At 60.8% G+C, this 26,876-nt stretch overlaps 2 protein-coding genes and 1 long non-coding RNA gene across 22 annotated transcripts in view; 2 read left to right on the forward strand and 1 right to left on the reverse strand.

Moving 5' to 3' along the window:
- LOC144338299 (uncharacterized) overlaps positions 1-4,206 on the reverse strand; it is a 120,130-nt gene extending 115,924 nt beyond the window's left edge. The window contains exon 1 of the long non-coding RNA XR_013412297.1: positions 2,144-4,206. This is a non-coding gene — a long non-coding RNA (uncharacterized LOC144338299). The remainder of the gene's footprint in view (positions 1-2,143) is intronic.
- Positions 1-26,876, forward strand: part of GSE1 (Gse1 coiled-coil protein) — a 513,676-nt gene that overhangs the window by 459,147 nt on the left and 27,653 nt on the right. For 12 of the 19 annotated variants that reach the window (XM_028841071.2, XM_028841073.2, XM_028841072.2 and 9 more), the window contains 2 exons: positions 11,923-12,141; positions 25,844-26,043. In XM_028841071.2, the coding sequence (XP_028696904.2) occupies positions 11,923-12,141; positions 25,844-26,043 (419 nt within the window). Of the gene's footprint in view, positions 1-2,527; positions 2,870-3,378; positions 3,554-11,922; positions 12,142-25,843; positions 26,044-26,876 lie in introns of those variants that run through there. The other 7 variants (XM_015126732.3, XM_028841076.2, XM_077987028.1 and 4 more) reach the window with 2 other exon arrangements.
- Positions 1-26,876, forward strand: part of COX4I1 (cytochrome c oxidase subunit 4I1) — a 240,267-nt gene that overhangs the window by 56,309 nt on the left and 157,082 nt on the right. Inside the window, exon 1 of one of the 2 annotated variants that reach the window (XM_077983354.1) lies at positions 19,224-21,574. The exons of the other annotated variant lie outside the window; for it this stretch is intronic. Coding sequence (XP_077839480.1) covers positions 21,419-21,574 — 156 coding nt within the window. The 5' untranslated portion in view covers positions 19,224-21,418. Of the gene's footprint in view, positions 1-19,223; positions 21,575-26,876 lie in introns of those variants that run through there. 2 annotated transcript variants of the gene reach the window in all.

Consider the following 26,876-nt stretch of genomic DNA (forward strand, 5'->3'; position numbering starts at 1 on the left):
CAGAGACTGCCAACTCCCAACAGCCAGGTCTGGACCTGACTGGGAAACTTACAAGTTCCTCACTGGTGTTCTGGAGGGGTGTGTGAGAATTACAGAATCATTTAGACTGAAGCAGTCAGTCATTCAGCAGTTGCAGGATGATTGTGGCCAGAGAAAGTGGCCAATTTGCCCTTTTTGGTGGCTGAGTTGGATGAGGGAGTCCAGGACTCCTGGCACATGACTGTTGTGGGGGCTTTTCCCGGACAACCCCATTCCAAAGTCCATGTTGGCTGCAGGATCGTTCATTTTTTCCAGTGAGGCATTTAGTGATGTATGGGCACCGCACGTGGGGCTTTGAAGATGGGAGAGGAGTCTGGATGAGGAAGCACCATTAGAACTTGGATCATTCTGGGCCCTTTCTTTTTCACCCTGTATTTCCTCTGTCCGGGCAGGTCATATTGGGGGAGTGTGTTCGTACTCGTGGGTTGCTGCTTAGGGAACCCGGTGCTGTGGGAGTTTGTGGCCTGGGTTCACGGATGCTGCACATCTTCAAGCACATACTCCCCCGGGGTTTACAGACGGGCTCTGTGAACTTGGTAAAACTATATGTAACATGCAGTAGGTGTATTTTCCTGGGGAGAGGGTCTGGTCTGCCACTTTGAACCATCTTGAGAGTAGACCTTTTTGCAAAAGCAGATGTAACTGTTTTATGACTTGAGGGGCAAGTCGTGGCTTGGTGAGCTGGCTTTGATTCAGGGGAGACCCACCTTGGGGTTGACACGCGCCAGAATTGTGGCCTTCACAGGCGTCCCCCGAAGCTGAGCCTGGGAAGGAGCTGACCTCTTTCTGTTACGCCCTGAAGGGGTTACCGTGTTGATGACATCTGAGTGGAGTGTCGCTGTGCTGAGGGTCGCAGCTGCAGCTCCTGCAGGGCTGTTAGTTGCTCAGACCTGCACGTACTTTCAGCACTGGGAAGACCTGGTGTTGAGGAAGCTGGCCGACCTGAGACCATAGGGAGGAGAGGGGTGGTGACTCTGGCAACCTGGAGACTTAGGGACAAACTAAAGGACAAGTGTCACTCATGGGACTGTGATTTTTATGGCTTTGACTTTTCAAGAGAAAGTGGGCAGCTTCATGTTGACTTGAAGCCTCTTATTTTAAAATATTGCCCATTGATTCTCTTTAAACAACACAGCATGACTTCAGGTCAAATAAACACAGGTTGAAGGGTAAAAGGCTGGCCCCTTGTCCACTGTCTTTTTTTTTCCCCTTTTTTTTGAGACAGGGTCTCGCTCTGTCACCCACGCTGCAGTGCAGTGGCGTGATCACTACTCAACGGCAGCCTCAACCTCCTGGGCTCAAGCGATCCTCCACCTCGGCCTCCCAAAGTGCGGGGCTTACAGTCGTGAGCCACTGTTCTCTGACCCTCTCATCTAGTCATTTCCACCCTCTCTCCGTGGTACTGACAGGGAAACTGAGGCTCAGGCCATGCGGTGCCCTGGAAGTCCGCACTGAGCTGTTGGGCGTCAGTCAGCCTGGGCCCACCCCCGCCCCCTCTGGTTTTCTAGCTCAGGACCAAGCCCTTTTTGCTCAGCCCCCATAGTGTGTTTCCTCGAGGCTCCCCAGCTCTCAGCCTTCCGCAGAGGTTCAGGCTGGCTGAGTGGGATGGGAGGACCCCGGTGCCCGCAGGCAGGCACAGAGCGTCTCTGACTTAAAGCCGCCCATTTCTGCTGGTGTGGGCGTCCCCCCTGCTAGAGGGAAGGGACCTTTTCCAGCCATCACCATCTCCCTGCCTCTGAAGCTGGAGACCGTGGGCCCCTCTTCCTGCCCCTGCGCCACCTCCCCTGCTGCTCAGGCCACTCCTGGCCGCAGCATCATTGCTCCTTTGAGCGCCTGTTGGTGTCCACCTCCTGCACGGCCTGGTCCCTGGTCTTGGCTGGAGACTAAGGGCCCTGTAGACAGGTGTCGGCACTCACTCGGTATGGAAGGGACAGGCACTCCTGGGAGATGTCCCTGGATCCTCTGTCCCTCCTACTTACCTGAGGGAGCTTGTTAAACACTCAGCCTCCTCCACACGGGGGAGCAGGAGAGGGGCCTCATGAGCAGGTGTCTCAGCATCCTCCTCCCTCTGGCTCTGTCCACTAAGAGGGCACCTGGCCTTGACCTGTGCGCCTCCAGCTCCAGCCCCCTTCCTCCTGCTGGCCCATGCCCCCGGCTCCTACCCGCCATCCCACAGAAACTTGGAGACCTCAGTGCCCGCCCTGGAGCGGGGTCCAGGTTGGGTTTCCCTCCTGGGCACCTCTCGCCTGTGTGGACACCTTGGACCCCATCCATTCCTCTGCCCAGGGCCTCCGGAGGGAGGAAGGGCTCCCGCAGGAGTGGGTGCAGTGGAAGGCAACTCGGTCAGCTCTGGTGCCGCGGGCTACACAGGGCACCCAAGGGCGGTTCTGGGCTCCAGCACAGGTGCCCTCTGGCCGAGAGCTGTGGGAAAGTGGGGCTGGGGGAGGCCCTGAGTCCAGAGCCTTCCTATTCCCAGCCATGTAGGTCCCATCTGTAAAACGGGTACAGCACACGAGTGGGCACCCAAACAGCCGCCACAGGGTGAGAGCTGCCGCAGGGAGGGGACCCCAGGTGACGCCAGCCATTTCCAGTCCCTTCTCCCATTAAAGGGAAGCAGCCGGCACCATGGCCAGGACAGCTGGCTTTCCTTCCGGCTGCTGAGCCTCCACGTGTGACCCGGGCTGAGGGCATGAATCTCCAGCCTCTGTTCGCCCTCCGGAGGCTGGGAGTAAAGCATCCCACTGTGTGGAATAAACAGGTGGAGAGAGGCGCCTGGGCACCGCCAGGACCACTGCTTCCAGGAAGCAGCCCATGGCGAGAATGTGACAAGGTACTCCAGGGACCGCCGAGGGCACAGGGTGGCGGAGGGGCCGGGAATTGGCTGGCGTGGGTGAGCCCCCGACTCCGTCTCAGCTGAGCTGTGTGGCTCCCGCGGCCTGTGTCACTTTGCTGTTTGGGCAGCGTTGCTTTCTGGAGTCTGCTTACATGAAGGGAAGTAAGGGTACAGGTAGCCGGTGCCCGGTAAAAGTCGCCCTCTGGTACCCTCGTCGCCATTGGCGCTGGGCACCATCTCCTGGAGTCACAGCTCTGGACACCGACCCCAGCCTTGACTCAGGGCCCTGCCCTCCCCTTGGTCTGTCCTGCCTCTTTAGGGGGCCGCCTCCCCGCCGAGACCAGGCTGCCGCCCGCATCTGCCAGTCCCGCCCTTCCCGCCACCCTCCTCTCCAGCCCTTCATCTGCCCGGCCGGCTTCTCCGCACACGCAGCAGCCGCTTAGGATAATCGCGTCAAATGTTGCTGCCATCTGTTGCCTGACTTCCCGTCCCTTGCCTCCATCCAGGAACCTCCGGGACCAGTCTGTGGCTGTGAACCTCAGTCGTAGGACTGTCGGCTCTTAGGAGGCCGCTGTCCACGGGCCCCCAGGATGCAACCCCAGCCTCCAACACCATCTGTGCAGAGCCCCCCTGCCGTCCTCAGAACTGTAGTGTGGTGTCCAACCTGGGAAGCCCCTCCAGGTGACCTGCCCCCCCCCCCCCCGGTGACACCCCTGGGTTTACCTGGTCCCTTGCACTGTCCAGTGCTGTTGTGTGGGCACCTTCCGAGAGCTCTGCACCCCGTGTTCTGCAGAAGAACCCCTTTGTGTTCCCAGCATGGCAGTGGGCAAGACAAGGCTGGGGAGAAACTGGGGTGGCCAGCCCCCCTCCCAGTCACCCCCATTCATGGCAGGACTGCAGCTTCGAGGATGTCGTGGGGCTCAGGCAGAATATGGGGTTCAGGATGGCTGCTGGGGGCCCTAGGCATGGCTTGGGAGATGGCTCATTGTGGGTGGCTCTGCGTGGTTGTCTGGGGCCTGGCGGGCGTCTGGGGACTCCTACCGTGGCTCAGTGAGCATGGTAGAGGACAGGTCTACGTGGGCCAGGCGTTGTGTTGCTTTTCCCTCCTGGGGTGGGGACTTCTGTGGCTGTGCAGGTTGCCCCCGCCCACCTGCCTGTGTTTTCCCAGCCCTTCTGGTTCCAGGTCAGGATCCAGGCCACCTGCGAGGGCTGTCCTTGCCCTAGCCATGAGCGATGGCCCTGGCCAGTTTCTGGGACATAGACCTTGGGAAGCAAGTCCAGTGTGGGGGCCCAGGGCAGCCTGGGGGAGGTGTTCTTAGTCGAAAAAAAAAAAAGGCACAAGCACGCTGCCCCCATGCATCTGGAGCAAGGAGACCTCTCCCCCAGGGCCTCCCGGCCCCCTCCCTTGCCTCCACCCCCAAGAAAAATCGCTTTGTGCGAGTGAGCTTGGAACGCGTGGAGGGCAGATATGATAATGAATTTATTATGAAGCCGCCCAGGCTCCTGGGGGTCACGTGGTGCCCGTGCAGCCTCAGCTGCCAGGGTCTGTAGCAGGGTGTCCTGGCCTCGTTAGGGCCACAGAAGCTTCGTTCCTTTGGGGGAGCGGGGATCACGGGGGCGGGCACCAGTCCCCGAGCTGGGGGACGCCCTTTATTTGTTCACAAACATTTCTTTCTGCGGTAATGAAGAATTACCAAGAGGGGTGATTAGAGAATCCAGGTCCAGATTGTGCGTGCGGGGCCTGAAAGTGAAGGCCCTGCTGCGCCCAGCCTCACGGGGTGTAATTACCCCACGGGGGGCTGTCAGGGGGAAGGGGCGGATTGGTGCTTGAACCGGGGCCCAGCAGAAAATTCATCTCAGCTATTAGCTTGTAATTACAGAGCACGGAGGGAGCAGGCCTGAGGTCTGGTGCCGGGGAAGAGCCGGGATGAAAGGAAGCAGTAATTATGGGATCCGCGGGAGGCCGGGAGGGCGGCTGGCACGCTGATTAATAAGCCCCTCCACCCTCGTGGGGAGGGGGAGCGAGGGATGGGACACCATATTTAATGGAGTAGAGAGATCTTCCCCCCTCTTTTAAATCCTGTTGTTGGAGCGTTTGGACAGCAGGCAAGCCGGTTTGGGGTCTGTTCTGAAGAACCAGGAACGAGATGGGTTCCGGAAAAACACCAGCTCGCTGGGCCAGCCAACCTTGCCCCTCTCCATTGGGACTTTGCTTCCTTTTCTTCTTGCCTTTTTTTTTTTTTTTTTTTTTTTTTTTAAAGCATTGTGCTGCTTCTGACCATATTAGAAACCTACGCAGAGAATAGGAGAAAGTATTGATTCAAGAAGCGGTGCTTTGTTATGGGGGGGGCCTCGCCCCAGGCCTGGTGGGCTTTGCTTCCCTAGACCTTTCCTGTCTGTGAAATGGTGGGGCCTGAGGGTTTTGTGGTGCTGTGGGTGGCTGCTTCATTCTCCGTTTCCTGCCCTCTGGTTTCTGGCAGAAGCCTCTAGGTTCTCAGCTCTGCCAAGCAGACTGTCTAGACCAGGTGAGTTCTTTCTGGAAGGGTCCAAGGAGCACACAGTTGAGGCTCCTGTGAAGAAGGCGTATGTTTCCTGGCCCGAGGTGCCTTTAGGTGTCTGTCTATGGCAGCTTTTTTTTTTCCTGGGCGTGGGGGTCAAGGTGGCAGCTGACAGTGGCAGGAAGGGGGGTGTCCAGAGCAGCATGTGATGTAAATAAGAGGGTGGGGGCCTCACAGACCTGGTCCACCTAGACCCCTGGCTCTTTTTCGCCTGCTGAGCTGCACATGTCAGGAGAGCTTGTACAGTGTAGAGACAGCCCCCGGCCCTCATCCATCACAGGCCTTCACCCGGTGGAGCTTATTGCCAGCTGTTAGGATAATGAATTTACATGAGCTGATAATGTAGACAAGAATTCAGTCAATGTCCAGGGGCGCAGAAGTTAATAAATACCTCTCTAATGAGGGCAGTGGGGGGTGAGCTTTTCCAGGGCCTCCCTCTCCCCGCTGCCCCTGGGTCTGCCACAGACACCTTGGCACCTGCCCTGGCCTCAGCCAGAGAACACCTGTGTGAAAGGAGGCCCATATCTGCCTCCCTGGGGAGGGCTGGGGGCTTTGTGCCGAGGCCTGGGGGGCAGCAGCCTTGAAGTGACCCCACCAGGCCTGTGATGGAGGGGCAGGAGGCAGGTGGGCCCTGGAGGCTGTGTCCACTTGCAGCAGGTCCAGGGAGACCCCTCCAAGGATCTCTGGGTTCCCCGGTGCTTGGCCTCCTGTCCTGGCCTCGAGGGAGCTGCCCCCAGCCGCTGCAGCCCCTGCCCCGCCCGCCCAGTGCACACATACTGAGGAGCAGCGCTAATTTTAGATTCCCCCTAATGAAGCCGCTCATTTGGAATTCTATTTTAAGTGACCTGACATCAGCAGAGCCGCTTCCCAGGCTCACAGCTCCTCGGGAGCCTGCAGCTGACACCGGGGCAGGGATGCTGCCTGCAGGGGACCCCCAGGGACCCAGGGAGGCTGTACCTCAGGCTGGAGGGCCATGGGGCCTAGGGAGCAGGCATTGCAGGGATGCGGCCTGCAGGGGACCTCCAGGGACCCAGGGAGACTGTACCTCAGGCTGGAGGGCCATGGGGCCTAGGGAGCAGGCATTGGGCTTTGTCAGAGGCTGGGGTACGGAGGTTGCTGTCAGGATGCCAGTGGGCTAGTGATAGTGACATTGAGGTAGCCTCAGACCCGGGCATGGAGGGAGTGGGCAGAGGGTCTCCCTAGGTGAGGGCTTAGGTTCCGACTCCCGCAGGGACACCCCAGTTCCCTCCACCCCTGCCCTGGGGCTGGATGGCCCCACACTTTTGTTGGCGGTACTGACTTCGTGCCGTCGAGCCGCCATCCCTTTGAATGGCCGCCTTTTAAAAGCCTGGTTCTCTGCAGAAGAATTAGAACATACAGAGAGAGAAAAAAGGTGAAAATGAAAGACATAGCTCCTCTCGTTGCCATCTGAAGACACTGCCAGTAGCCTCAAGGTGTGCGCACCATTTGGGGTCCGACCTGGGACTCGCACCATGGCCTCTGTGTACCACTGATAGGCTTTGGATGTGTGTCCCCTCCAAACCTCATGTGGAAATGTGACCTCCAGTGTTGGAGGTAGGGCCTGGTGGCAGTGATTGGATCATGGGGGTGGATCTCATGAAGGGATTTTCACCGTCACCTTAGTGACGAGCACGCTCTTAGCGAGATCTGGGTGTTTAAAAGTCTGGGACCTCCCCACTCTTGATCCCTCTCTTGCCACCGGATGTGCTGGCTTACATGATTAGAAGCCTCCCGAGGCCTCCCCAGAAGCAGATGCCAGCACCACGCTTCCTGTACACCCCATAGAGCCAGGAGCCAAAAATAAGCCTCTTTTCTTTATGAATTACTCAGGCTCAGGTATTTCTTTATAGCAACACAGACAGCCTAGTTTAGCCCCCAACCCATGCCTGTGGCTGGTGGTCACAGCATGTCTGCCAGGGCGGCCAGCCAGCCTCATGAAGGCCATGGGAGAGAGAATTGGCATCTGCTCCCAGACCTCCAGGATGGGTCACCTCAAGGTGAAATGACCATACAGTGCCCCATGACCCCCTTTTGTGGCAGCATGTGGTGCGGCTTGCAGGGCACAGTTGGCCACCCAGCCTGCACCGGAGATCAGCCCTGGAGCAGCCCTGGAGCTGGGCCCTGGCTGGCGTGTCACATGGGCACTGTGCTGAGGTCCTCTCAGCCCTGCTCTGCATTGGCCCTGGGATCCAAGCCTGCCTTCACCCATCTGGGAAATAGGCCCAGTCACGGCTTTCTCATAGGGCGGCCGAGAGGTAGAGTGGCTGGCTCTCTGAGGAATGTGGGAAAGGGGGATGTGGGATGCTGCTGGTCTCTGACATCAAAGGGACATGTTTTGGAGACTGAAGATGCAGAGTATCTGTGTGCAGATAGTTTCACTTCTTGGCTTTCTGATGGATTGAGAGGGTGGCCTTGATTAACAGAGGGTGTGGCAACACTCACCGTATCAGTAATCTAGCGTTGTGTAACCAACTGTCTGCAACTCAGTGGCTTAAACACAAAACTCTTATCTCAGTTTCTGTGGGCCAGGAATTGGAGGATGGCTCAGCTGGGTGGTTCTGGCTCAGGGTCTATGACGAGCCTACCTGAGATGTTGGCTGGGGCTGTGGTCTCATCAGAAGGCCAGCCTGGGGCTGGAGGATTCACTGCCAAGGTAGCTTCTCATGTGGCTGTTGGCTGGAGGCCTTGGTTCCTTGAAATACGGGTTTCTCCACAACCTGCGTGAGCATCCTCATGACACAGCGGCTGACCCCCCTCCACTGGAGTGACCCAAGAGGGCCAAGGAGGCGATCTTGCCTTGGCGGCTGCAGACTACTGCTCCCATTATACTCTGTTCATCAGAAGTGAGTTGCTCAGTCTGGCCCATGCTTGGGGAAGGGAATTAGTCTCTACCTCTTGAAGGGATGATTGATGAAGACTTTGTAGACATTCTTTTTATTTTTTGAGAGACAGGGTTCTGTTACCCAGGCTAGAGTATTGTGGTGTGATCATAGCTCACTGTAGCTCCAACTCCTGGGCTCAAATAATCCTCCAAACAGCTGGGAGTTACAGGTACACACCTGTAGTTTCAGGGTAACTTACAGAGACAGGGTCTCTCTATGTTGCCCAGGCTGATTTGGAACTCCTGGCCTCACGCAGTCCTCCCACCTCACCTTTCTACTTAGTTGGGATTACAGGTGTGCCCGTCACGCCCAGGATGAATGTTTTTAACCATTACAGTCCAGTATACCTTAGCTGTGTGTGGTGCACACACGTGACCATTCACACCTTCTGATCGGGTGCCGTGGTTGGGCCATGGACTGAGCAGGTGCTGGTAATGAGCAGTGGGGGCCCAGGAAGCTGGGTTCAAGTCCTGGACATGCTGCTCAACTACTTGACCTTGGAACAAACTTCGGTCATCTGGCCTCGGTTTCCCCATCTGCACACTAGGCCGCTTGGGCGATGGCTGTGAGGGGTGGGACACAGGCTGGGTGGTGGGTGACGGCTCAGCTGCTGTGGCTTCTCCTGGGCTCATTGTGAGGCTGTCTTGAGAGGTGCCCGACTGGTCTGTGTGACTTCTGAGAGCTGCTGTGGTATCCCCTGGGGGGGTGGTCTTTGCATTCCTTGGGGCCCTGCTCCTATCTTCCAGGCAGCCCTCCTAGTGCCACCCTCCTGAGCGCCTCGTTGGGACCACGAGGACCTGGTTTGTTGATGTCCGCATGGGTCCCTGTGAGGGTGGGACTCTGTCCTGTGCCACTTTGTCTTTCTAGACATTCCCTCCTAAAAACTCCGCAGCCTACTCAGTGTGGTGCTGAGGGTGCTTTGGTGACAGGTAGGACCCAGTGGTCCTCTGGACTGCCCATGGCAGCCCCCATGTGGGCCATGTCCTCCGGTGTCCCCTGCAGGCAGCAGGACAAGAGCGCTGGTCTTCCCTCTGCCCCAGTGTCCTCTGTGTCACCTTTCCCCAGCCATCGGCCTGTTGGGGTCACGGGGTGGCCCTCTGCCGAAGGTGTGCGGGTTTGTGGGCCCAGGGCAGGGGGCTCTTGGGCAGGGTGCCCACCAGCTTGACACCACGTGCCCTCCCCACTGTGGCTCCGGTGGGGTGGGCAGTGCAGACCCAGAGCATGGGTGCCATTTGCTGAGACACCTGTGTGACCGTGGCTGGACCTCCTGCCTGCTGGGACTGGCATCTGTCCTTGCTCGCTGGCATGCTGTCTATTAATGGCCATGGGGCCCCTCACAGGCTCTGAAGCCCCTCGTGTCAGTTACCCCATTACACTCAGGGGAGTGACCTCATGAGGTCGGGTTTGCTGTGCTGTTACCCCGTTGGGTAGATGAAGAAACTGAGGCCCTGAGAAGCAAAGTAACTTGCCCAAAGCAAGTTCAGCCAGAAGCAGCAGAGCGTGGGTCTGAGCCACAGGCGTGCTTTCCTTGCCCCCACCGGACCCACAGGGAGAGGCACTGATGGCAGCCCGGTGCGGGGGACGGGCAGAGACCAGGCCAGCCTTGGGGGCAGTACGGCCGGCAGTGCGGAGCGGAGAGCAGCTGGCAGGGTTCAGGCTGACCAAGGAAGGGCCCTTGTTGGCTGCCCGCATTTTCTGGAAGTCAGGCTGCCAGGCAAAAGCCCCCGCCCTCCCGCGTGCTTGCATGTCTGTGCCAGGTTGAAGCGGCCTTGGAAAGGCAGGGTGGGGGTGCGGGTCCCCCTTCCATCCCTGGTCCCTCCAGAAAGACCCAAGCTAGGTGGGGCCCACTGCTGCGGGGCACGGCCACGGCACCACGTGACTGCTGGCAGCTGGGGGCTGGCTCGCCTGCCATAGGCGTGGGGCTCTTAGGGGTCCTTTGTTCCTGAGGTGTGAGCTCTCACTGGAGAGAACAAACGATGTCCCCTAAACTCACTCTTGCCTCAATGTTGTCTCATTTGCAGCTCTCCTCGTAGGCAGTGCCCCCGCCCTTCCCTCAGTACCCCCAAAGAGTTATTTTCTCCCTACATCCCCTGTCAGGAGAGGGAGGACTTTGCTCCTTGAATACACGCCCAGGGCCCATGGCCTTTGATGGCAAGTTCTGGGGATAGCAGGTGGACAAAGGAGGTCTTGAGGGGGTCCCCTCCACACTGCCTCCGGGCCTGCCGCCCATGGGGACAGGTTTCAGACTTGTCAGTGTGACTTAGAATCTGGCAGAGGTGGGGTGGGCTCTGGAGGCCAGGGTAGCCTCTTCGGTGAGGGCGGTGGGCCCACAGCCCTGGGGGGACCCTGGGACCCCCTTGCCCTTACCCCATAGGAAGTGCACAGTCCGCCCCTCTTGTGTTATGTGTGGTCCCCCAGATGATCTCTGTGACGCCAGCATCCGCCACTCCAACCAAGATGCGTCCGCAGGGAGGAAGCCGGGACCCTGGCCTGTGGGTGACGTAGGGGTGGGGGCGTCTCGGGAGGGAGGGGATGCTGGTGAAAAACATTTTGACCAAGTTGGGCTTTTATTGGTTGGACACACGGGATGGGAGGACTGAGGGCTTGTTTGGAGGTGGCCATGTCCTTTCCCCAGTGGTTCTAATGTCACCAGATGGCTGCACCTGGGCTCAGACCTGCTGCTGCTGCAGCTACCACCACTGGCCGGGAGGGCCAGGTCAGCTGTTGCTGGGCCAGGTCGGCCTGAACTTGGCCCTGGAAGGAAAGGGAGGGTTCCAAGCTGCACCGCGGTTTGGATTCGCAGTTTTCTGTTTTTAGCATCTCAGGGCAGACTCTGTGCCCAGTAAAGGGCCACAGTGGGGTCTGTGGGGCAGCCATGTTCTCCACCACTCCCCGTCAGCCTGCCTGTGTGGCCCCATCTCTGGGACCCCTCTCAGACAGAGACGCACAAGGTCCCTGAGTGGCGGGGAGGCTGGGGGTCTGCGCTGAGTGCCCGTGTGGACTGGGCTGAGTTGGGTCCTTAGTTTCCTTTTCTGTAATGTGGGGCAGAACTCGTGCCAGCCTCCTGAGGGCATTGCCCTGCGTGCCTGGCATCGTGTGCTTGTCGCATCGGTGGCCACAGCAGTTGTCTTGGTTCCCGTCATCCCTGGGCTTCTCCGTCGGCGTGTTTCTATCCTGAGGATGCGGGCTGAACGCCTCCTCACCCTGGGCCTCAGTCTCCTTCCCCACACCCTTCGATGGTCTGGGGCCTGTTGGGTGATGCGCGGGATCCTGCACGGCCTGCCCAGCCCGGATTGCCCTGGAGAGGTAGAGGGAACAGTGCTGGCCCAAGCCAGTCAGCATCTGGGGTCCTGGGGGCCCCTTGGGTCTGTGCCAGGTTCCAGCTGGACTCTGGGGACGGGGTCTGTTCTCTCCGCAGCGCTGGCTCTGTCCTGTTCTTGCTTGTCCTGCTGGAGCCCCCGGGGCTGCCCCTGCTCCCTGCATGCTGCTGCTGACACCGGCACCCCCCACCCCAGCCCTGCCCACCCTGCTCTGGTGCTGGGCGCTCCTGCTCTCTGGGTGACCTCTGGTTCTTCTTTTCCTGTTTCAGGCATGAGCCATGAGCCCAAGTCCCCTTCGCTAGGGATGCTTTCCACCGCGACCAGGACCACCGCCACCGTCAACCCCCTCACCCCCTCGCCGCTCAATGGCGCCCTGGTGCCCAGCGGCAGCCCCGCCACCAGCAGCGCGCTGTCGGCCCAGGCCGCGCCATCCTCCAGCTTTGCCGCCGCGCTGCGCAAGCTCGCCAAACAGGCGGAGGAGCCCAGAGGTAAGGGGGCCCGCCAGGCTGCGCGTGGGGGGAGCTGCGGCTCCCGAGACCGGGACTCAGCCTCCCGCCCGCGGCGTGCACGCGCACAGCAGGTCTCGTTTTTCCTGTGCCGTGTGCTCTGCGTGGAGCGGGCAGTGCTGTCTGAGCTGCAGACCCTGGGCCAGCCCGCCCGCCCCAGCACCTCTGCTTTGCCTCTGCTTCTGTCGCTCCTGCCTCTGTCCTTCCTCGGCCCCCGGAGTCACTGTAGGGATGTCTGGCCGTAGCGAGGTCCTCCTGCCAGCTCTGTGACTTGGTTGGGAGGAGGGTGGGTGCCCTGGACCAGGCTGCAGGGGGAGAGCTAGGCCCTAGTGCTTCCTGAGTGGCCCCTTGCCCAGGCTTCGACCACCCCCTCCAGACGTGGCAGAGAACATGGTGTCCTTGGAAACACATTGGTCTGGAGCAGGGATCTCTGGCACAGCTGACCCCACCACTGCTTAACTCCCTGAGGCAGAGACTGGGGGGAGCGTAGACAAGCGGCCCCTTGGGGTCTGGAGCCCTGGCTTCTGGTATCACCTGGGCAGGACCTGCTGTGTGACCCTGGGCACGTACTGACCCTCTGAGCTTTGTTTTTCCTGTCTGTGCAGTGAACCTCTAAAGAGGCCCCCTTTGGCTCTGGCTTTGGGGCACTTCTTGGGGCCTGCGATGACCATTGGCTGCCCATGCCCGGGCTGCTGCTGGCACGAACGGGGAGGCGCACTGGGCGGCTGGAGCTGCTGGGGGCCTTGGCCCTGTGGATTCCGGCCTCGGACACTCTCTGGACGCATTGCTCACAGGCAGGGGAGCTGAGGAAACAGGGACCCCAATGGCATCTGCTTCATTCACCTGAAAGGCCCATGGCTTAGGATCCTGGGTTCCAGGGCCCTCCAGGGTGGCCACAGAGCAACGCGTGCAGGAGCTGTATCCGTCTTTATATTATCCGGGTTCCAGCTTGGCAGAGGGGACACCTGCCCTGACCAGGGCGGGCTGGGGGGTCTTCTCGTTTCTGAGTGTCTCCTTTCTGGGTCCTTTCTGCTACCGCTCATTGGAGAGTGGGGGAGTACGAGAGGACACAGCTGGCGTTGATGGATGGGGGACACTGGCCCAGGAGGGAGGCCCACTGGGGTCTGGTTTCTGTACCACCAGGGGGCAGTTCCTTGCCTCCTGGCTCTTCCTGGCAAACCAGGCACAGGCGGGACCACCAGAAAACCCTCCACGCCCCCAGCAGGGGACTCGCTGGCCACGCCTGAGCGGGCCAGGTTGCATGGCCCCCACCTGTGTCAAGAGGCTAGGCAGCTGCAGGCAGATGGCTCGGGAGAGGCAGACTGCCTGCCCGGTGGCCCCCCAGGCATCCTGGACTCTCCGGGGTGGTGAACAAGGCGACTGGGGACAGATCCCGGGAGGAAGCAGAGCCTGGAGTCGAGACCTGGGCTCTCCTGAGAGGGGCAGAGAGAAGCGAGGGCAGAGCTGGCCCGGCTCCTCCTGCCGCAGTTGTCTTTTTTCCCAGCGTTTGGGGGCAGGAGAACCAGGGCTGGTGAGGGATTTCCAAGGCCACGGGCGACAAGTGGCTGGCGCTGGTGCTGCCCGGGCTGGGTTACCCCTGCATCCTGCCTTCATCCAGCAGCTGTGTCTGCTTTGGGGCCTCTGGGCTCCACCCCGGGTAATGCCGCGGAGGACGTCGTCAGGAAAAGGGCAGGTTTCCCTCCTCGCCAAGGAAGGTGGTGGAGAGGTGTTCAGACTCGCCTTCCCTCCCTGGGCCTGGCAGCGGCCGTGGGCGTCACAGCAGGAGCCTGCCTCATAGGGCGGTCGCTTCCTCTCCGCTGCCCCAGGCTGTCCCAAGCACTTGGCTTGGTGGCTCGGCCAGCGGGCGGCCTGAGTGCCAGAGGCTGCTGGTCCTCACTGGCCAGTAACAAAGTGTGCCACTGGGCACCCATGGCAGGAGGCCAGACACCATGGCCTCGGGGCCTCCTCCCTCCCAGCTGCGACCGGGGCACTGGGAAGGGTCCCCCAGGGTGGTTGCCCCGCAGGAGAGATGCCCCCGGACGAATGCCTGGGAACTGGGTGGCAGAGGGTCAGGAGAGCGGGCGAGCAGTGCCACTGCCTGAGCTATGTGCCCACGGGTTCACTCACCCAAGTCACCCCCATTGAGCTGGGAACGCCAGGGTTTGTGGAGCAGTGTTCGGGTCTTGCGACGCCCTTAGCTGGGCCGGGGCCCTTGTCGTCCCCACTTCCATTTTGTTGAGTCTCCATCTGGTCATCACTGGTCAGGCCTTGGTCTGGATGAGGAGGGACTGGGTAACTTGTTCTCGTGACCTCAGCCACTCAGTGCACCTGGTCCGCATTCTCATGGAGTCACACTCACCCTGACCTCACCTTTCCCCGTCCGTGGAACTGGCCGGCAGCCCTCCCAGGCCCCTTGAGCAGATGAGAAGGCCGAGGTTCAGAAAGGTCAAGTCGCAAGACGGCAGCTGCAGCGGGTGGGGTCGTGCCCGGGTCCTGCTGCTGCCGGACCTTCCCAGGTGGGCTGGGAGAGCCACTGTTAGGACAGTTCTGAGCAGGTGGTCCCAGTGGTCCCTGCTGGAGGGGAAGCCCCTCCCACCCCTAGCACCACTGCCCTTGGTGCAGGGAGCTGGCGTTTGGCGCACAAGAGTCTCTGCCTGGCCGTCAGTGCACTGACCCTGCCTCCCTGCGGGTTGTGGAATCCTGGGTGATGGTGGGGACATGTGGGCCCTCCAGCTTCCCTCTGCTACCTCCCCACCTGCGCCAGAGGGCAGCAGGGGGAACCTTCGGCAGACTTGGCAGTGGGAGGGGTCTGGATTTTTTATTTAAAATTTTTTTAGTTATAATTCCCATGCCATAAAATTCACCCTGTTGAAGTGCGTGATTTCGTGATTTTCGTACACAGTGTGTGACTATCTAATTCTAGAACATTTGGGTCACCCCTCAGAGAACCCCAGTGGCATTTGCTGTCAGCCTCCACGTCCTCCCTCAGCCCTTGGCGGCTGCTGTCTGCTTTCTGCCTCTGTAGATGTACCTGTGGGCATTTCGTACACAGGGGCTGGCGCAGCGTGTGTCTGGACTCCTCTGAGTATGACATCTCTTGGTCCTCGTGGGCCGTCTGTGGCATGACAGCCCTTTCTGCCTCTCGTGGTGGGACGACCCGGGTGGGGCCACGAACCCCCAGCTGCCTGTCTTCTCCATCCTGGAGGTGGACCAGCGAGGGCCTCCCCGCCTTCATCTCGGCAGTAGCTGTGTATCGAGCGCCTGCTGTGCCCCTGGCGGGCTCGCTGTGCTGCTCACACAGCCTTCGCCTCTGGTGGATGAGAACTGAGCCCCCGGCTTGCCCGGGTCTCACGTTGTAAGTGGTGTGGGGAATTCCAACCCCCAACTCGTGCCTGAGACAACGTAGCCCCCTGCCACGCAGGTATAGCCTCCTCCCCGCAGAAAGGGAGACTGGGCCTCTGTGAAAGCCACACCTCCCAGGAGACGGGGTCCCTCTGGTGCCTGCCAGGTGCCCAAGAGAGCACCAAGCCCCTGCGGGCTAGCGGCTGAGCTGGCCAACTCACAGGCCCACAGCCAGGGCTGCCTCCTGGCGATGGCACGTCCCGGGCAGAAGGGGCAGGGATGGAAGCGGGGCAGCTCCCAGAGCTGCAGGGGGAGGTGGCAGGAGAGGTGGCAGGGCTGGCGCACTCAGGGAACAGCAGAGGCTGTGCTGCCCCATGAGGCCCCTCGTCGGGGGTCCATGGGGCCCTGGCCGCCTGCGGCAGCCTTCTCACTCACACTGACCCTCCTCTCCAGTGCACGCCTGACGACTTTTGGAAGCACCTCTCATTTTTTGCCATCTGACCGTGATTGCCTCCACGTCTCTCCTCTCATTGTGTCTCAAGGGTGCAGTTTAAAAATTCAATTCAGACGAAGCTGTGGCTTGCGCTGCCCCAGGAGAAAGGCTAGGAAGGAGAGGAAAAGGAGGCCCTCGCTGGGATTTATATTTCTGGAGGCTGAGATGTGTTCTCATCTTCAAAGCTCAGTCACCCGCCCACCAGCACGGGGCCAGACACCCATCCCCAGCGCCAGCCTGACCGTTTAACCTACTCACTCCCGAGGCCGGGGCTCCCTGGGCGAGGGTGGACGCTTGGGAATCGCCGATGCACACCCGCACCTTCCTTCCTTGCTGTGTGATCTGGGCAGGCCGCTTCGCCTCTCTGAGCTTCCGCTGTTTCTTGGGTGAGGAGCAGGTCTCTATCTCATGAATTGTGGGGCCTCAGTGAGAATGAGCAGCAGCCGGGCATGGTGGCATGAGCGTCAGTGCAGCAGGCCTCCACCCTGGCTCCCTTCCCTGCCCCCCACCCTCATGCTGCCTCCTTTCGCCTTCCCCATTCTTGCCACCCTCACCTCCTACGTGCCCTCCCACACCCCTCCACCCCCTGCCACGCCTTCCGCCCACTCTCCTTCCTACCCCGGTGACCCCTATCATCTGCCCGGGGAGGGTGTGTGCTGCCCCGGTGGAGTGGGAAGGTGTGGGTCCGCCATGGCTTCCCCCCATCAGTGGCTCTGGGCCGGGAGCCTGCAGTGGCTTCCTCTTCTCCCAGCGGTGCAGGGTGCAGGCAGGGCCGGGTGGCTGCCTGTTTGTCTTGACTTCCTGGGAGAAAGGGGGGCTTGGAGTGCCCAAGCCCCATGCAGCGTGTTCTGGAAGGAGCCTTGGGTTGCAGGTTTGGGCGTGATCCCGAGTTGAGCCTGGGTTGCACCCCCGGCCCCTTCCCAGTGACCGACCCAGGCTCCAGTCTGAGCCCAGGCGTCCCTGACCCTGTTCTGCCCTGGTGGCTGTTGATCTCTTTGTTCCTCCCACATTGTGCCAGCCACCAAAGGGATGTCCCCAGGGCCGCCCAGCCCTCCCTCCGATGCAGGTGGACCAGCTCCTGCCATAGCCCAGCCTTCTCAGGTGGCACCGGGTCCTTGGGTACAAGCAGAGACCCCCCCCCCCGCCTCCTCGGAGTGACGGCCTAGCCACCACCTCCCTCCCTGCCTCTCCTACCAGGACCTCTTCTGCACAGAGAGACCCCACCACCCCGATAGGCATCTGAAATGCCAGCCTAGGAGTCCCAAGACTGAGGGGTGGGTCCCAGCCCCATGTCCCACCCCCTGCCCTGGACAGATTTTGACCCCCCTCTGAGCCTCCTGGGCACCAGGCCTAGCCTGCCTTGCGGGTGTGTCGGGATCCCCACATCATCCCTGTTCTTGGAGGTGCTTGTTGACGGAATAAGAGGTGTTTGCCCCGAGGGTGCCCTAGGAACGCCTGTGCCTGGAGCCAGGCCTTGTGCTTCAGGCTCCCCAGCTCCACACCCTGAAGGCAGCCCTGAGCTGGGCTGGGGTCCGACAGCTGTTGGGCCTGCCGTGGAGCTGTCCAGGCTGGGGGCTGCCGGGTGTCTCTGGCCCTTCCCCTCTGGCCCCTGCAGAGGGCAGGCCATGGAGCCTCCACTGCCGCCCCCACTGCTGTGTGACGAAGCCAGGGCTGCTGCCAGGCGCCCTCACAAGCTGTGTGGCATCTGCTTGCCGTACGCAGCAGGCAGCAGCCTCCCGCGGGGACGCAGTGCCCGTCTGCCAAGGCGGCGGGGGGCGGAGGTACGGGGAGCCTTGCGTGTCCTCAGCTGCTCCAGGAGGCACAGGCAGCACCTGGGACCAGGCACCTCCTCCCTGGGAAACAGTTGGGGGCAATCATGCTGTGGGCCTTTGCTCTGGGAGGCCAGTGCTCTGGGAACAGGGTAGCACCAGAGCCTTCCCAGGTGGGCTGGGAGAGCTGCCATCTGGAGGACAGTTCTGAGCAGGTGCTCCTGGCTGGAGAGGAAGCCCCACCTCACCCCAGCACCACCCACGGTGCAGAGCTGGGGTTGGACGCACAAGAGTCTGAGCCTGTTCCCACCCCATTTCTTGTCACCAGCCCAGTGGCTGGGACTCATGGCTTCCCTGCCCACACTTTGCTCCCTTAACACTAGCCAAGGGGCTCATGGTACCTGCCCTGGAAGCTGCCAGAGGCCTCTCCAAGCAGGTGTTAGCCGCTGTGTTACCTGCGGCAGGAGTGGCCCAGCCACCCACAGCCCAGCTTGGGCCACAGGGACGGGGCTGACGGGTGGTGGCAGTGGTGATGGAACTGCTCTCTTGTCATCAAGGCCTGCGGGGCCCTGTGCCGCCTTCCCCCGGTGGTGTCTGCTGGCTGCCTGCCTCATCTTGTCACTGGCTTTGCAGGCGAGAAGGCAGGCAGATCCGGTTACTGTTTGGTCCCTGGTGCCACCTGAAACCAGGATCCCGCCTGAGTGAGCAGGGACCATGGAGCCTTCCTCGTGATTTGCCGTGGGAGTGATTCCGCCGTGGAGCCGGCCTGGGCGGGGGAGAGGCTCCCCCTTTCTGCCACTGCCTCGGAAATCTGCCTCTCAAAGAAAACGGCAAAACAAACACGGAGGAAGGATCCCGCCTGGCAGGCGCGCCTCGCGTGGGTGTCAGTCTGCGGTGGCGGTGGCTCTGCAGGCGTCTGGAGCCGGTCTGTCTCCAGCGCAGGTGTGAGCACCGCGGCGTCCTCAGCGTGCCCCTCTGTCCTCCTGGCCCGGGGGGCAGGGGCGGAGGGGAGCAAGGCCGGTGGAGAGGACCCCACCAGCTATCCTGACCTCTTCTCCGCATTGCACAGTGGGGAGCCCTGGGCATGGTGGAGGGGCCCAGTACTTGGCCTGTCAGCCGGTGGGGGCCTGTCCTGGGATAATGGAGGCAAGGCTTCCCCTAGCCACTTGGATATAAGGGTGATTTTTTTCCAGTTTCCCCGATGCACCCTCTGCCTCCCTGCAACCACTGTGCCTCTTTCTTCCTCCTCACCCTAATGCCCCACCTCCCTCGGGGTACCCATCTCAGCTCCTGTGGCCTCACGCGGACTCTCCCGACCCTATCCAGCTCCCAGGGTCCAGCATCTCAGCTCACGCTGTTCAGCAAATACTCGGTCCCGGCAAAATGCATTTCGAGCTAGAAACCCACACCTCCCATTGTCAGTTTGGGTTTGATGACTGTGGCACACGATGGCAGGGTGGGTATGGGAGCCCGCCACTGGGCGACAGTCCCCCACCCTTTGCAGCTGTGAGGTGGGGCCTCGTGGGTGGACGCAGGAGGCCGCAGGTTGGGAGAGGCCCATCCTGGGAGCCACGTAGGGCGGCTGCTACTACTTCGTCTCCCACGTCTCCCTGGGACGCAGGGGGTCGTGGCATGACTTCAGCCCTGCGCTGTGGTGTGCCTGCTGTCCCGTGTGCCAGGGCTGCAGTGACTCCAGAAGGTCTCCCAGCCTGCTCTCGTCACCTGTGCGATGGGGACTTCACCTCCCAGACCCGCATGATTCCCAGTGGGCGGGGAGCTGACTGGCTCTTTCCTTTGGGGTCTGCTGTTCCCGTTCAGCTGGGCAGATTTCAAGGAAAGCGGCTGGGGTGACTCGGCTCCTGTCCCACTTGCCTACTCACTGACTGGTGGCTTCCTGTGGCTCCCATGGGCCTTCTGGGCCTCCCGGGCAAAGCACTGGACCTCCTCTGGCCAGGCTCCTTTCCACGTCCATGTCGCCACAAGTCCGCCAGGGCTGGGTTCCCAGGTTTTGAATGGAAACAGCTCGGTAGGTGAGGGTAGAGAGTGGAGGAGCAGCCCGGGCAGACACAGGTTCTATGGACCTGCCCCGCCCGCCCTCCAGCTGTTCCAGCCTACACCGGCCAAGGGCCCAGCCGGCATCACCATTGGCGTGGCTACTCCAGAGTCATGGCACGTGGCACGCTGAGGCTCCTGCTGAGTGGACTCTGCCCAGAGCTGTTTCAAGATTGAGCTGGGAGCTGAGTGTGATACTGCACACCTATAGTCCCAGCTACTTGGAGGCTGAGGTGGGAGGATCACTTGAGCCCTGGAGGTGGAGGCTGCAGTGAGTCATGATTGCACCACTGTACTCCAGCCTGGGCAACAGAGAGAGACCCTGTCTCTGAAAATATTTTTTAATTAAAAAGAAACTTTTAAACAGTGACTTGGGGACAGAACAGATGACAGGAAGAGCCCCCAGGTTAGCAGACACACAGGGTCCCCTGGGTTCCCGCCCTGGCCGGCACCTGCCCCTGCATGGTTGAAAGCAGGGGGCAGATTGCAGCTGGGGACCCTCCTTCCGAGGGGCTGTGATGGGTCTGTCACTCACCTGCCTATTCAAACTGCCTCTCATCTGTGTCTCCATCGGCAGCATGGAGTAGGCATGGGCTAGGCATGGGCTGTGGACGCCGGAGCCACCCCCTGGGGCTCTGGCCCTGCTAGGCTGTGGGCAGCCCTGGCTGTGGGAGTAGGCATCTCACAGAGATGTTCCAGGGACTCTCTTTAGGGAAGCACGTCCGTTAGTCACCGTTCTGTTCTCTCCGCCATTCCCCTGAGTGGTTGCAGTGGGGCCAGGCTCTGGGGTGGGTCGGGGCCGTGCAGGACGGCGGCCGGGGAATGCCTGTGCCCGAGCTCGGCCGGGGAGTCTTTACCCCTCAGAGTGCCCTGCCCTCCCTTTTCCTTCCATGCTCGCTGCTGGCCTGGCCAGGGCCTGTGGCTTTGGGGCCTGACCGCAGTGAGGCCACGCCCGCCTCGGTCTCCAGTGCCCTGAGAGTGGTCCTGGGGCCTGGCCCCCAGGCGCCTCTTAAAGACTGATGACTCTTCAGGGGGTGCCAGTGGTTTTTGCCTGGCGGGGTGGGCCTGAGCCTGGGTGGCTGATAGGTGCTGCTGTGGTGCTGCAGTCCTGTTTTTGCCCTCAGTCCACCTGCCGGCTGACTTTGGGGTGTCAGCTGTTAATTACATCTGCCCGTGGGCCTCAGCACTAATCTTCGAGGTCAGACAGCAGAGGTGACGCGGACGCGGGCTGCCTCTTGTCATCTCCAATCCGGATCCGTTTCATTGACTAACTCCTGGCTGAATACCGCCAGTTAATTACAGCAATCACAGACCTTCCTGCTCCAGCCGCGCGGTGAGAATGAGGGTTCGAGGGCCAGGCGCCAGCCTCGCTAATGGGCCTGGCGTTGCGGGGGCATCGATCGAGGCTGAGCTGGCTGGTCTGGTGAGTAGCATCCCCCGGCAGGGATTAGGCCGCTGAGTGTCAATGGCCTCCCCTGGCCCCAGGCAAAGACCCTTCCCCAGAGAAGCTGCCCGCCGCTCACGTCCTCCTCTCACTTCCTCACCCGCTGGTGTTTAGAAACAAGGCTCATTCAGAGACTCTGGAGTGGAGGCTGCCTTGGTCATGGCGAGGGGTCTCTCTGGGAAGTGGGGTTCAGAGGGATGGGGCAGTGCGGGGTCTCTGTACCCCCTTATGGCATGGGCTGCAAGGTTCTCCCCATTTGTAGAGTTGGGGTGCAGAGAAGTCTCTGAGGTCCCTGAGGCTTGCCACATGGTGGGGCTCCTGCTCCCACCTCCCCGCTGTCTGTCCGGTCCCCAGGGAGGACCCAGAGCCCACCTGGCCGTTGGCCCCAACTTTTCCCCTGGGCAGCAGGAGCCCGGATCGTGAGCTCTCAGCAGCCTCTGCCTCGACGGGGTGGCGGCTCTTGGTGTCTTGGTTTTATTTCCTCTTTCAGCTCCAGAGCACAGATGTCCACATTTCCTCCACTCACAGCTACTGGAATCTACATGGGGTCACCCTGGGTTTGGGCCGGGTGCACAGGAGGGCATCCCACGAAGAAGAGTGGTGAGGCAGGCGCAGTTACTCGTAATGTGTAATCCCAGCACTGTGGGCGGCCGAGGCGGGAGGATCGCTTCAGCCCAGGAATTTGAGACCAGCCTGGGCACCATAGCGAGACCCTGTCTCTACCAAAAAAAAAAAAACTCTAGCCGGGCCTGGTGGCACATGCCTTTAGTCCCAGCTCCTCAGGAGGCTGAGGTGGGAGGATCGCTTGAACCCAAGAGGTTGAGGCTGCAGCGAGCAGTGATTGCACCACTGCACTCCAGCCCAGCCTGGGCAACAGAGTGAGATCCTGTCTCAAAAAAAAAAAAAAAAAAAAAAGAGTGGTGGGCACAGTGCTGTTCACAGCGGCCACAAGGTGGGCCCAGCCTGTATGCCACCAGCTGAGGGCAAACCAGTAAGGACTGGGTGAACAGAGGCACACGGTGGACTGTCACTTAGCCTCAGGAAGGAGAGATTCTCTTAGGTGCTGCCACGTGGATGAGCCGTGAAAACGCGGCTCCAGTGAGAGACGCCAGACGAGAGTGCATGCGGTGGGATTCCCTTGATGTGAGGTCTCTGGAACAGGCCCCTCCGCAGAGACGAAAGCCAGTGCGTGCGGGGCCTGGGGAAGAGGGCAGTGGCTGCTCGTGGGTACCAGGTTCCTTTTGGGGTGACAGAAATGCTCTAAAATGGATTGTGGTGATGGTCGCGCAACTCTGAACGTGCTGGAACCGGGGGGCCGTGCGCTGGGTGGGTGAGTTACGCGGGATGGAATCATAGCTCAGTGAAGCGGTAACAACTGAAACCGAAGAGCCATGGAGATTCCACGGAATTTTTTTTGAAAGAAAGATCCTTTCCCTGGTTTTTGGTTTTTTCCCCCAAAAACTTTAAGTGAACTTTTTCTCAAAATCTAAATACGTACAGAAAAGCAGCTAGACCGCCAGTGTGCAGAACGAACCCACAGATAGGAGGGCTGAGGCCTGTTCTCCTGTCCCGCCCCCTGCCCCCGAGGTGAGGGGCATGGTGCCCTGACGTGCAGCCAGCGTTTTCCTTCCTCAGGTGGATCTAGTATCCCGCCAGCACAGTGCCCAGTCCCAGGGGTTGGCCCAGCCGACTTGGGGTGGTAGAGTTCTCGGGGTGTGGGCAGTGAGTGAGTGGCTAGTCCATCTGGGGGCCTGGGGGCGGGTCACGCCTCAGGGGCAGCAGCCCTCAGCCTCCCTCCCTACCTGGGCCAGGTCGCGGTGGGTGGGAGCGTGATGAGGTGGGGGCCTTGCCTTGAGCAGTTCATTGCTGGGCAGAGTGTGACTGTGCCTCCGGGCTGCTCTGGGGCATGGCCAATGTGGCTGGACTGAGTGTCTGCCATGGGGCTGCCCTGTCCAGTTTTGCAGGCTGCACACAAGCCAGGAATCCACATTAAAGAGGCCCAGATAGCGTTTCTGCAGGAGGCGACAGGACTGTGCTCTGGGGACGGGACAGCTGCCCCCCCCAAGGGAGCACCTTTGGGAGAACAAAGTTCTGTTTCCACATGGGGATGCCTGTGGAGCCTCCACCTCCCGTCACACCGCGGAGGCCACTTTGGCTGCCTGACGACTCTGGGCACCCCCTGTAAGCCGTTTTCTTTGGTGAATGTGTGTGCGCCCACTCCGGATGCAGTGAAGCGGGGATGACACTGCTTCTGCCCCCGGAACCAAGGCCAGTTCGGAACAGAAGTCAGGGAGGATGCCGGGAGCTGGTGGGCTGGGGTTCTTCTGGAAAGGGCATCTGACCCCTGCTTCTGCCATGCCCTGGGCTGCAGGTGCCTCCCAAGTGGGGCTTTTGCAAACAGAAGGTGCCCAATTGTACCTCACCGCCTCAGACGGCAGCACCTGTCCCCGTGAGCCCAGGTGTGAGCTTGCGCAGCGGCTGTGATGGGTGGCTGCCTGGACACACGGTGCTGCTGGTGGGTGGATGTGTGTCTGCTCCTGCTGGAACCTGCCCCAGCGGACACTGTGCTGTGATACCATAGAATCCAGGGCCACCTCTGTGGCCTGCCCTGTTGAAGACCTTGGCCTGTGCTGGACACTGATTGGGTGCTGTGTTTGGCTCTTGGGGATGGAGAGCTTCCGTAGGCCTGTGTCAGGGGCTTGGGAAGGGGGCTTGGGGAGGGTGAGCTGGACACTGACCTGTGTACAAGTCCACAACCGTGTGAGCGGCACGGGGTCTCCTCCCTGCAGGCCGCAGGTCAGCTGGAGTCGGGGGTGTGAGTGTGCAGCTGTGCTCCCCCCGAGCCTCGTGAGGCTGGGCAGGGCTCTTGACCCAGAAGCAGCAGAGCTTCTGGAGCCCCAGGCCCAGCCCCAGGCCCCACCAGCAGCCCCAGCCTCTGGGGAGCTGCTCTGGCCTCGGTCACGGGGACTTGACCCCCACAACAAGGGAGTGGGGGCTGTGGAAGTGAGGCTGGCACCTGCTTGGGGATAGGAGGACTCTTGGAGCAGGTGCCTTTGGACATCCTCACCCCCACCCCTGCCACCACACACGCTTGGTCCCTTTCTGACCTGGGTGGGAGGGAGGCAACAGAGGGGAGCCCTGGTCTGAGAAGGCAGTTTTGCTCTGTGATGGAGGGAGCCCCCTCCCTTAGGGCCTGGGAACACTTCTCCCTGTCCTCCCCTGTCCAAACCCCTGCTGCACCTGCCCGTCCGCACCTCCTGCCCTTGGGGTATCCTCTTGGCTGTAGCCATCTGTCACCCAGGCCCTGAGCCCTCCTGCCTGCCCTGCACCCTCCCCCTGCTACCAGCAGGGCTGCAGTCACCCATTCTTCCATCCCCACAGCATCCGGGGGGCTGAGGGGTTCTTTGTGAGATGATGGGCGAGTTCTGGGGTAGGTTGTGGTGGTGGTTGTAAACAGCGAACCTAAGCAAACCTCCTGACATGTATCATTAAAGATGGTGAATTACATGTCAGTTTCTGAAATGTAAAAATAAAACTCCCCCAGGGTCACCCTGAGTGGCTGCCATTTGGGCTCCCTCAGCCACCACCGCACTGCGTCCCTGCTTGGCTGGGCCCCATTCAGGGGTGCTGACCACTTCTTTTTTTGTTTTGAGATGGAGTCTCACGCTGTCACCAGGCTGGAGTGCAGCAGCGCGATCTCCACTCGCCACAACCTCCGCCTCCCGGGTTCAAACGATTCTCCTGCGTCAGCTTCCCAAGTAGCTGGGATTACAAGTGCTTGCCACCACACCCAGCTAATATTTGTATTTTTAGTAGAGACGGGGTTTCACCGTGTTGGCCAGGATGGACGATCTCCTGACCTCGTGATCCGCCCGCCTCGGCCTCCTGAAGTGCTGGGATTACAGGCGTGAGCCACCGCGCCTAGCCAGTGCCGACCACTTCTTATGTTTGTTTCCTGCCACCCTCCAGCCCCCTGTCTCCCCAGCCTGATGGGAGCCCCCAGAGGGGATACCGTTTCCTGTGACCCCCACATCCCCCAAGCACATGGGGCTCCCTGGGAAGACTTGGAGGCTTGAGGTCTCTGCTGCTCACATGTGGAGCCGCCTCTCGGCGGGGCAGGGTGTGTGGCCCGGCTGGCCTGTGTGTCCTGGGATGTTTACAGACCACTGGCTCACGACATCTAGAAACACGTGTGTTCTCTAACTCCGGGGCTCCATGTCTGTCCCGAAAGGTGCCGCCTTCGTCTGTCACTCAGGGCTGTCAGGTGCTGGTCCTGCCTGCCCTGCCCAGGTTCCTTCCTGTCTGGTGGCGGTTGGCGGCCCTGGGCACCAGAGCATCTGTGCTTTGTGCCTCTTGACCAGGGAGAGTGGGGCGAAGGGATAGGGAGTGCCTGGGGTAGACTGAGCTGCTGACCCAGTTGGGCCTCAGGAGGGGTGTCTCCTGCCTGCCTGTCTTGGGTGGGGGCCCACGAGGCTGGTAGACCTGGTGCTCTGGGTGCCTCACTTGGGGCAGGGGGACAGCTGGAACCCAGGTCCCCAGCTGTCACTGCTTCTCCCACTCAGACCACCGTCTTCTCCTCCACAGGGTCCTCACTGAGCAGCGAGTCGTCCCCCGTGTCCTCTCCGGCCACCAACCATAGCTCCCCTGCCAGCACACCCAAGCGCGTGCCCATGGGCCCTATCATCGTCCCCCCTGGGGGCCACAGCGTGCCCAGCACACCCCCCGTGGTGACCATCGCTCCAACCAAAACCGTCAATGGCGTCTGGAGGAGCGAGAGCCGGCAGGTGAGTGGGGCGGGGCAGGGAGCCCAGCATCTTCTGAGGGGAGGCTGGATTCAGGCATCCGTTGGGGGCTCTGGAGCTTTCAAGGTTGAGTTTAAATTCCAAAGACACGCCCTCCCCCACTCTGAGTTTCCGTCTCCTTCCCTGCAATGGGAGGTGAGTGACAGCGGCACCCTCCTGGAGGCCCTGTGCGGGTGAGTACCTCGGCCCACGCATCAGTCTGCCCAGGCTGTCGGAAGAAACCACCCGCTGGGGGTGTCCCATTATTTTCTCCTGTTCTGGAGGCCACAAGTTCACGATCTGGGGGCTGGCAGGGCTGGTTTCCCCAGAGGCCCGTCCTGGGTTGCTGGTGGCTGCCTTCTCCCTGGGTCATCTGTGGTGTCTTCACGTCTGGGTGCTGATCTCGTCTCGTAAGGACACCAGTCCGTTGGTTTAGCGCCCACCCTCGTGTGCTCATTCTCATTTAGTCACCTCTTTAAAGACTGTGTCTCCAAAGGCAGTTCCGCTCTGAGGCCCTGGGCGTCAGGGCTCCAACACACGGATTTGGGTGGGGGTGGAAGTCCAGTTCACAGCTGTAGCACTGTCAAGCCGTAAAGTGGCGTCTGCACGCCGAACACCCGGCAGACTGTGACTGTCACTGTGTGAACTCAACAAAGAATTGAGGTAGGAAAGATCCCAGCCCAGGAGCTATCGGAACAAGACATCTGGTGGGTTTTGTGTTTCTGTCTTACTTTTGGGGCTCCCGGCGGAGGCCCCTCCCCAAGTTTTCGGGGCTCCTTATGTCCGTGCGCCCCTCGCGCTGTACTGGGCCTGCCTCTGTGGAAGGAGCTGGCACT

The sequence above is a fragment of the Macaca mulatta genome, chromosome 20 (genome assembly GCF_049350105.2).
Source record: "Macaca mulatta isolate MMU2019108-1 chromosome 20, T2T-MMU8v2.0, whole genome shotgun sequence".
NCBI lineage: Eukaryota > Metazoa > Chordata > Mammalia > Primates > Cercopithecidae > Macaca > Macaca mulatta.